Source organism: Oscarella lobularis, chromosome 9 (genome assembly GCF_947507565.1).
Source record: "Oscarella lobularis chromosome 9, ooOscLobu1.1, whole genome shotgun sequence".
NCBI lineage: Eukaryota > Metazoa > Porifera > Homoscleromorpha > Homosclerophorida > Oscarellidae > Oscarella > Oscarella lobularis.
Window position 1 is genome coordinate 2,938,291 of NC_089183.1, and position 9,675 is coordinate 2,947,965.

The 9,675-nt window shown below is 46.3% G+C and overlaps 3 protein-coding genes and 1 non-coding gene across 5 annotated transcripts; 3 read left to right on the forward strand and 1 right to left on the reverse strand.

The window, feature by feature from the left end:
- Positions 1–5: 5 nt before the first annotated feature.
- Positions 6–2,005, reverse strand: LOC136191414 (cytolytic toxin-alpha-like). Of its 2 annotated transcripts, none has more exons than XM_065979740.1 (3): positions 1,752–2,005; positions 1,058–1,677; positions 6–1,006 (listed from the first exon to the last, which is right to left on the reverse strand). In XM_065979740.1, exons 1-3 carry the CDS (start codon positions 1,873–1,875, stop codon positions 203–205), a joined length of 1,548 nt encoding a protein of 515 aa, XP_065835812.1. In that variant the 5' UTR covers positions 1,876–2,005; the 3' UTR covers positions 6–202. The 2 variants fall into 2 exon arrangements, with proteins under 2 accessions (XP_065835812.1, XP_065835810.1); XM_065979738.1 differs by having other exon boundaries at positions 1,722–2,005.
- Positions 2,006–2,074: 69 nt separating this feature from the next.
- LOC136191412 (uncharacterized) lies at positions 2,075–5,707 on the forward strand. The gene is made up of 3 exons (XM_065979736.1): positions 2,075–2,201; positions 2,250–2,842; positions 2,905–5,707. The coding sequence occupies exons 1-3, from the start codon at positions 2,099–2,101 to the stop codon at positions 5,359–5,361; spliced, it is 3,153 nt and encodes a 1,050-aa protein (XP_065835808.1). The 5' UTR covers positions 2,075–2,098; the 3' UTR covers positions 5,362–5,707.
- Positions 5,708–7,151: 1,444 nt separating this feature from the next.
- On the forward strand, positions 7,152–7,224 carry Trnav-uac (transfer RNA valine (anticodon UAC)). The gene has a single exon. It is a non-coding gene; the product is annotated as a tRNA-Val (tRNA).
- Positions 7,225–8,039: 815 nt separating this feature from the next.
- On the forward strand, positions 8,040–9,659 carry LOC136191415 (calumenin-B-like). The gene is made up of 7 exons (XM_065979741.1): positions 8,040–8,350; positions 8,405–8,595; positions 8,662–8,831; positions 8,974–9,034; positions 9,097–9,215; positions 9,266–9,355; positions 9,406–9,659. Exons 1-7 carry the CDS (start codon positions 8,106–8,108, stop codon positions 9,511–9,513), a joined length of 984 nt encoding a protein of 327 aa, XP_065835813.1. The 5' UTR covers positions 8,040–8,105; the 3' UTR covers positions 9,514–9,659.
- Positions 9,660–9,675: the final 16 nt, after the last annotated feature.

The following is a 9,675-nucleotide window of genomic DNA, read 5'->3' on the forward strand; positions in this document are numbered from 1 at the left end:
TCGCGTCCTCCAGAGCCACGTTTTATAGTAATAGAATGGATCGAGTACTATAACACGAGAAAACTGCAAAACACCATTCTAAGGTAAGTAGTAAATCTATCTAAGAAAAGTAAATTGATGATCTACTGTACGACAGCTCGCGCATACACAAAACACTCCTACGCACATACAAACAAGGCACACACAAATTAATTAAAGCTTTTCAGTCGTCGTCGGACCTAACTTCTTTGCCAACCCCGTTGAGATAGCAGATGATGCAAGGAGAAGTACCATCTTTTTTGTATTTCTTGTGTACACTAACTTTCTTGTGTAGGCTGACATCGAGTACGAGAAAGCTGGCTTCTTCCTTCTCCTTGATTAGGTTGAAAAACATTTGGTGCTGCTTGAGGTAGGCATCTAGATCCTTCGTCGCCATCTGAGGATCGATAAATAGAACGTAGACTGCGTTTCCTTCCCTTCTGAACAATTCGGTTTGGAGAGTCTCGCTTTGTTTGAGATATCTGACACCCCTTTCGCGCAGAAGTAGGTAGAAATTGATGGAATCCTGTATCACGGAGCCCTTCGGAATTTGTTTCTCTAAGAATTCGCGAACGTTCTTCTCGCTGCAAGGGTTCTTTTGAAACGCATCGAGAACCCTGCCAATGAGGTCTTCGCTCGACTTTCCCGATCGGAAGTCGACAAGTGCGACTTTAATCTCATTCTTGAACGCAATTTCTTTTCTTGCCAACTCTTCCTTCTGCTTCAAAAACGACGTCCTAACTTTTTCGTCGAGAACGTCAGCAAGAATCTCCACTTCGGCGAATTTGTCGGAAAACAGTCGCTTGGCGCGGTGCAATTCATCAAAAGCCTCTTGAACGCGCGCAGTAAATGTTTCGTCCAAGGATCTAACCACGCATTGAACGGCTGACGCGTGGGAGCTGTCTCTGACAAGCCTAGCGATAGGATATAGCTCGTAGGCTATTGGCTTACCTTTCCCACCGTTGACATTTTTTGTCAACTTGGGAACCTGTAATTGTCAAGTTTATATAACTGAGATGTAGTGTCGTTTCATTCTTACCTGGCGTAGAAATTCTAAAGCTTCTGTCATGTTCTGCGGCAGGCTTTCAGGTGGTTGCACGTCTCCGTCGACAGTGAACTGAAACGAATTGAAAAAGCTCTCGATTTTGTCTTCGAACCTTCCTCCCGTTGCCCCGCCGCCTCCCATTTTTATGCCGGCCATATTTGCTTTGACGCCTAATTGTCCTTGAATTTCGCGAGCAGCTTCTTCCGATTTAGTGGTCGTGGAGAATCGCACGACGACGTTGGCTCCCCATTGAATTCCGACGACTACGTGAGTGCCCAGCCCCTCCTGGAGAACGTCCAGGTTGATGCCGCCGTCACAGCCTTTCGTCAACATGATCTCTTTGCTGTAAACGTTGACGCTCTCCTTGGCGGTGAGCAGCCGAACGGTCAGGGAAGCGGACGCTGTTTTATTGCTTTCCTTATTTCGACTGAGAAATTTTGCTGATCCGCTGAGCTCGAATGAACAGGCGCCCGCTTGGAGGCTGATTTGGAGGTTCGAATCGACGCCCAAAGAATCGGCTTTGGACTTGAAGCTGTCTTCGGACGAGTATTCGACGTGGTATTCTTCGCCATTAAGTTTCGTAACTGCCTTGTCGGAATAAAATAACCGGATTCCTGAAAAAAACAACAGCACATGAAAATTAGTATACGAACGTTACTTTTCGGAGTTAGCATGACTGTAGGAGTACCGGGCACGAACGAATCGTTGAGAACGTTGTAGAGCGAGCCCATGAAGCTAACACGGCCAAGAGCTTGGCGTGTGAGCGGCTCGTTCTTCATATCTCGGCCAGATTGGCTAGCATCTTTTTCCATTCGGTCAGCACAGAATGCTGTCTGAGGGATCTACCGTAGATCCCTCACGTAGACTACGTGAATTCTTCACTTCCTTATTAGAGGAAACTTCCACTAAGATCCGTGCTATTGTTGTTGGTAAACTGGTGACGTGGCGTTGAGAGGCGTTGAGATGCGTGGGTTGGGTGAGAATTTACTGAGAAACTGAGAACGCGCTCTACCGCATTGGGCCGTCTCGCTGTGAATGTCGTCCGAGAGCGGCTCGACGATACTCCGTCGTCAGGCGCTTAGCCGCCTTTTTTCCCTCGGCGCTCTCTACGACGCTCGACGCGACTTATTCATCCCAGGTTCGCCGAAATCGCTAATTTCTCAGCCCCCATCGAATAAAGTCATAGGAATTGCGCTATACCACTCCATTCCCTCCGAAGCGCGATCGTCAGCCATTATCAGCTCATGCTACGTCAATTACGCAAAAACAGACAATTTCACGTCTCGATGCGATCTCCTCAACGTCGAGGCAAATCTTCGCGTCAATCTCCTCATCAGGAGCTATGGAATATCGGGCAAATTCTTTCTCCGGCACTCGCAAAGTCATCGCACCGTCTCGGCAGCTCTCGCCGTCAACCTGCGAACGACTAAGGAAAGCCTGACAGTGAATAACGCGACACTAAAGGAGTTTCTCATCGAAAAGGCTCTTCACGACGACCAGGCGACGCACGTCGTAGTAGGCATAGAGTGGGGAGCGAACGTCGTTGTCGATTTTTCTGCCACTACCAGTGACGTCAAAACGGCTCGATCGTCTAGTGGAGAGCTTGCTGAAGCGGTGGCCAAGGCGGCAGAGCAATTGAATGAGGGCCTTGAAGGGGGTTCTGTTACTAATACAAACGACACTTTTTTTGATGATTTCACGTTTGACATTACCGGGGATGTCATACCGCCAAATGGAAAGCCCCAGTCTATTAACGAGGCTTTGGATTTTCTGAAACAGGTATCGAAGTCAATCTTTTAATTAAATAATATGAAAATCGTTATAATCAGTATCTGTTTTAGGTTCCTAAGTTGGCTAGAGCGGCCAACGACGGGAAAGGGAAGCCTGTGGCCTACGAGTTGTTTCCCTTGGCCTTGCTACGAGGCAGGGACGGCTCTGATTTGTATCAACCTCTCAACGACGAAGCCGTTCATCGCATCACTCAGTTCTACGATAAACTGCAAGAGGCCGAGAAGACGATCAATGACGACATCGAGGAGGGAGAGAAACTGGGTCGCCAGCTGAAAATCGACGACGACATCGCGAGGCTTAGAACAGCAAAAGAAGGACAATCCGTTCAATTTCGCGGTAATTTGCAAAAGGGATTAAAGGGAGGTACTGCCGTCGTTGAAAAACTATTCAAAGATCCTCCGAAAGTTGTTCCGGGATTGACCGCCTTGCGAGACTTTCATTCGTTCTTGATCGAGATGAACTTTGTTCTTCTTCCGCAAGGAAGTCGCTTAGAGACCAGACTTCCGCAGTCTGATAGCGGCCGGGATTTGCACGTGCTGTTCGCACGGTTTCATCCGCTTAACGAGGACTCCGTGACCGCCTTCAAAATCGATTACAAGGAATTTATGAAACTGCACGAAGAATCCAAGACATCGAGTGCAGATTTTCTGATAGTTGACATTGACCTTCACCCGATGTATCGAACAAAGGAAGGCATGACGAAGACTTTCCGCAGTAAGCCGAAAGAGCGCGAAATTTCTTTCCCTCCGGGTCAGACGCAGCACAAAGGCCGTTTCTGCACGTTTCAGTGCCCCACGTGTGAATCCACGTGCACCAAGGAGTTGAATCATGAAGACCTCCATAGGATTAGTCACTCTAACATGATCAATCAAGTGTTCGTAAGCGAATCGAAAGTATTTAGCATCGGCGAACGCGAGTACAGCCAAGGCGAGTCAGCTCGAGCGGAAATCTGCGACGACTTTTGCCGGCGTCTCGGCCGAGGTCACACCCACATTATACGTTGCCAGAGAGATCACGGACACGATGATCCGCGCGTGTGGTCCAGCGTCGGAAAGTGGTGCTCGGAAGTTCTTGACGAAGTCACTCACGATTATTATTGGGAGTATTTTCAAATTGAAGACAATTGCTCTGAATCGGAAAAAGAGCTCTTTCGAAAGTGCGACTATTATTGCGATGCTGTCAAAGTCTCCCCCGAACGTAGAACTTATTGCCAATTAGAGCTCTGGCACAAGCCTCTCCAGTTGCACGCGGCACGAGACGGTAACTGGAGCGAGCATGATTATCAATGCGAACACGAGCACTCAGCGGGTTATCACGTCGTCCTCGTCATTGACAAGTCGGCGACTATGAGTTTCGAGGATCAATGGCCCAGCGAGAGTAGCGGTTTCGATGTTCGAAAATTTGGTAATCGTCTCGGTGCCGTTCTCGAAACGTGCAAAAAGTTTTGCAGAAAGCGCCTTGGTGAGAGGAGAAGTGACGTGTTGACTCTAATCACATTTGACGACACAGCAACGGCGCACTTCGTTGGAGCTCCAATGCCTTCTGACATATCAAAGGCATTTAAGATAGAGCTCTCGTGGGGAGGTACTGATTTTGCCCGGGCCTTGAGAGAAGCCGAGAACGCTATCGCTCAGTTTGAAAGTAGAAGTCCTGCTAATCATCAAGTTATTCCGGTAGTGATTATCCTGAGTGATGGCGATAGTTGTGATGCCGACATTCCTTCTGTATTGGAAGCTGCCAAGTCGTTGAGACTGCACCGACTGCACTATCCTACCGCCGTATTGTTTTGCATTCACTTTGGATCAGATAAACGCGGAAAGAAATTTCTGCAGAAAATTTCGAACAAGCAAGTATTCCGTTTAGAAGGGATATTTCATTTGGAAAGCGTTATTCGTAATTTCTACGAAAAAACATTGGGTCAAGGAGTAATTGGTGTTTTACCGTCAAAACCGCCTTCTTCTTCAACTCCGTCACCTCGTCGATCTCGGACTCCTCCAGTTGTCGACAGAAATAGACTTGACGTATTAAAGTTCATTGAACGAAACATTGAACAAGCGGTTTTTTATGGACGCTTCCTTGATGACAGTGCGAAGAAACCGTCAGGAAAATCTACATCCAAAGCAGACCCCGACTTTCTATATGCAGCTGATAGCGAGAGCAGATCCAAGCTACGGAACCGCTTAATTAGAAGATACTTTGATTTGAAGAGCGAGGGCATTGGAACACCGGTTTGGTGCAGTTCCTTCAGACGTCATATGGAGGAATTTGTTAAGAGACGAATATCGAGAGTTAAAGACTGGATTTATGTCAATACCAAAGCATTTAGGAAAGACAGCAGCGTAACGAAACTTTTGCAAGACGCAAAAATCAATTATTTTAACCCTCTTCGCCAGTTTTGGACAATTTGCAAGCAAAAGTGCCAGCGTTGCGACCTTCTCTGTTTGAAACAAGGTCATCACAGCGAAGAGCACGATTGCTACACAAATCACGAATGCGAACATCATTGATCTTATCGCCCCTCCGACGGGCCCATTTATTTCTGCGCTCGTTGCAGAGGTCATTCGGGCCCGCATTGGTGCAGCGAGAACAAGCACAAGTGCAAGAGCGCGTGCAACCTGGCGGCGCATCGCGGTTGTCTGGGAACGTGCTCGCGAGACGTCGCTCATGTTTTTGAAGCCGACAAGCAACTACAGTTTCACCGATGCAAAGCGAAAGTTCATTATTGCATCGAAAGGTGCGATGACGTAGACTGCAGTCGCGATTGCGCCAAGTCGTATATATACGATCACAAAGGAAATCACGAGTGCACTGTCCACAGTTGCGAAGACAGTCATAGAGACTCTCATAGTTGCAAGGAAGCGCGGGAAATGCCTGGACATTGTGCTTTAGTCACATCGACGCTTGAAGGGCCAGAAGAAACTGAGACGTACAAGGGCCTATTCAACACCTTCAGCTTTGCTAAGGAAGCTCGTCCGCTTTTAGAAAGAAAACGGTGTGCAATTCCTATTCCTCCTGGCCAGACACAGCACGAAAGTCGTCACTGGCATTATCTTCCCGACGGACCGCCCGAGATTCATTTCTGCACGTCGCAATGCCCCACGTGTAAGAGCACGTGTACGAAGGAATTGAATCACGAAGGCCGGCACAGGGTCAATCACTCCAAGATGATCGATCAAGTATTTGTAAGCAAAATAGATGTAGAGAAAATACGCGTAGGCAAACGCGAGTACCGTCCAGGCGAGTCAGCTCAAAAAGAACTTTGCGACGAATTTTGTCGTCGTCTCGGTCGAGGTCACACCCACATTATACCGTGCCCCGGAGACCACGGAAACGATCCGCGCCTGAGGCACGATATTCGGATAATCGGAAAGACGCCTGAAGTGGTCCTCGACGAAGTTACACACGATTACTATTGGGAGCATTGTCAGATTGAAGATAATTGCTCTGAATCGGAAAAAGAACTCTTTCGAAAGTGCGACTATTATTGCGCCGCCTTCGATGTTCCTGATCTTAGAGGTGATGATGAATCCTTTTGTCAATTAGAGCTCTGGCACGAGCCTCTCCGGTCGGATGCTACACTACCAGGCGGTCACACGAGCGATCGCGGCCATTACTTTCGATGCACGCACTATCACGTTGTCCTTGTCGTTGACAAATCTGTGACTATGAGGTCCAAAGACCTTCCGGCATATCAAGAGAATTTTTAGACACACAGGTAGAGCTCTCTCGGCGGAGCTCTATTTTAGGGACAGCTTTGCTAAAAGCTAAGGGAGCTATTGATCAGTTCCGAGAAAGACTTCCCGCTATAAACGACAAATTGACTGCGATACTGATTGTCCTCAGTGATGGCGACTGTTCTGATCGTGCACTAACAGGTTTGGCTGCCAGTTTTTTAGGATCGTTCAACATCGGTTCTGCTATCAATTCTGTAACGCTCTGCATTCTCCTTGGATCAGATAGTCACGGAAAAGGAGAAAAACTACTTGAAAAAATTTCTTCGCATGAAGAAGTGCTTCCGTCAATTCCTCCTCTGGAAAATGTTATTAATTAATTAAGTCTGCGCCAGTTTTACCTGAAAGAAAAGCGGGTCAAGAAATCGGTGTAATACAGAAAGATTTGCGTTGTGCGATTACGTAGTTAGAAGAGGAAGAACTAGCTGAAACCTCTGAAGTAGCTATGAGAACCGTAGATTTATGTGTTTTCGTCCTGTACATACTAAAATATTTATTACATGTAGCAACAAGCCGAGTGGTACCGCACCAGATAAAGTGAAACATACCGACTGATTTTGTAGTCGGGTTCCTTAGTATAGTGGTGAATACATCTGCTTTACACGCAGAAGGTCCTGGGTTCGATCCCCAGAGGAACCACGATTTTTTTCTTATTTTTCATCCAATTTTATTTATTAGATAAATAGAACACGACATTTCGCAAATCTTTAACGGATAAAACTCTACAGTACTAGTCTATTTCCGCTCCACATATTACACAATGTCTAAAACTCTTCCCCTGGGGAGTATCTTCAACTAAAACAACTGGAAGAGATTCCCTAGTTTTGTATTTCGTTGTATCGGAGCAGAAACTCCTTGCGAACGACGTGAAACTGGCTTCGTCAACAGAACAATTCAAACATAACTGTCCATCGTCCTCTTCGGGATTATCAGCTTCGTTTTCGGTATAAAAACGCAAAGGACACAGAAGGACTTGTTTCTTCTGAACGCATTCGCTCAGAGGCTTCTTTCGCATACGGGATTTCGCCTTGGCTGCTGGCTTTCGGAAGGCAAGGAGTTCTGCTTCGCCTGTGGGCGAAATCCAAGCGTGACGTCCCTTCTCGCCTTTCGGACGAAGATTGTAGCTCGTCTTGCCTCTTCTGGCTTGTTTGCGACGATTTTTGGTCGTTCTTCGTAAACGACTTGGGGTTGTTTTGAATTCGAGTGCCGGCTTGCAACGTCGACGATTTTCTGGAGGCGGAGAGGTGGACTTTGAGATAGAAATAGAGTCGGCAACGTCCCACGAAGACATTCGAAACAAAGGCAAGGCGCCTGCCCGTATGTCCAAAGTTTACCGCAGTAACGCGCGCCGTTCCTGTTGCCACGTTTGCCACGTTCGCCACGTCACCGATCATGTGGTGTCGACGTGGCACCGATCGACCAATCACCGCCGAGACCGGCACCAACAAAACCTTGCGCACGCGAAGAGGGGGAGCCACATCTTCGCATCGAAGCCAGCTGCGGCGTCAAAACTCACCGAAATGAACGCATTTGCATTCGCCCTACTCGTCCTCCTCGTCTCAATCGACGCGACGCTCGCGCGACCCAAGGAAGCGGACCCGTCGAAGAAACGCGTCCACGAGAGCGAAACTCTCTCGAACCTCGACCACGGCGTCGGCGAGAACGCCGAACACGATCCCGATTACGATCACGAAGCGTTTCTCGGCAAAGACACGGCGAAAACGTTCGATCAATTGACACCGGAAGAATCGAAGGAACGCCTACGGTAATTAAAAAAAAATAATTTATATATATATCTATTTTATTTTTTTATTTTTAGAGCTCTCGTTGTTAAAATTGATAAGGATAAGGACGGTCATGTGACCGAGCAGGAGCTTAGGAATTGGATCGACTATACGCAGAAGAGATACATCTATGAGGACGTTGATCGTCAGTGGAATCAGCATAAGACTCACAAAAGCGACTCGATGACGTGGGACGAGTACGTCAATGCCACATATGGGCAAACGGGTAAGAAGTCTTAATTAATCTGTTATTGATTTATTAGCATTTGGTACACGTGTATACGTTTTTTAGAGAAGGAACTTGATGAGAGGACGGACTATGATTATAAGAGTATGCTGGTTCGGGATAAGCGACGATGGAACTATGCTGATCAAAATAAGGATGGGGCACTCACTCGAGAGGAGTATGCTCACTATTTGCATCCGGAGGAAGTCGAGCATATGAAGGAAGTCGTCGTTCTGGTAAGAAAAGTCATTAAATTATTTATTATTTTGTGAATAAGAATAGTCATCATATGTTTATTTATTAGTGGTAATGTAATTATTGAATTATTTAAATATGAATAGTCATCGTATCATATGTTTAGTCTCTGTGTTTCTTTAGGAAACGCTTGAGGATATTGATAAGAATAAGGACGGCGTCTTGACGCTTGAGGAATACATAGGTATGTTTTGTCTATATGTATACTTGGATTATCTCACTGGTTGAGTGTTCTCTTATATCCAGGTGACATGTATCCGCATGAAGACCAGGAAGAAGGCGGCGAAGAACCCGAATGGGTCAAGACGGAACGCGAGCAATTCGGAGAATACAGAGATAAGAACAAGGATGGAAAAATGGACAAGGTATAAAAATAATAGAATATATTTTAATAATAATAATTATGGTCTTATAGGATGAAGTTCGTGATTGGATTATGCCTGAGAATTACGATCACATCGAAGCTGAAACGAAGCACTTGATGTACGAAGCTGACGTAGACAAGGCAAGAGTGAATTAATAATTTAATCTGATTTTATTTAATTTTCTCTCCAGTCGGACTTTTTGACCATGGACGAAATTCTCGACAAATACGATCTCTTCGTCGGTAGCCAGGCGACGGATTTCGGCGAGGCGCTTGTACGTTCGCACGACGAATTTTGAAAAATTCGTCAAAACTTCTGTTAAAAAGACAACTTCCTTCGTTTGATTTTTTTCTTGTCCCTTCCACAAGATAGAGAATCGACCAATACATAGTCTCACATCCTAATCCAAAAGCAACGTGTGAAATAAATAAAAAAATGAAGATATAGGAGAAGGTGACGT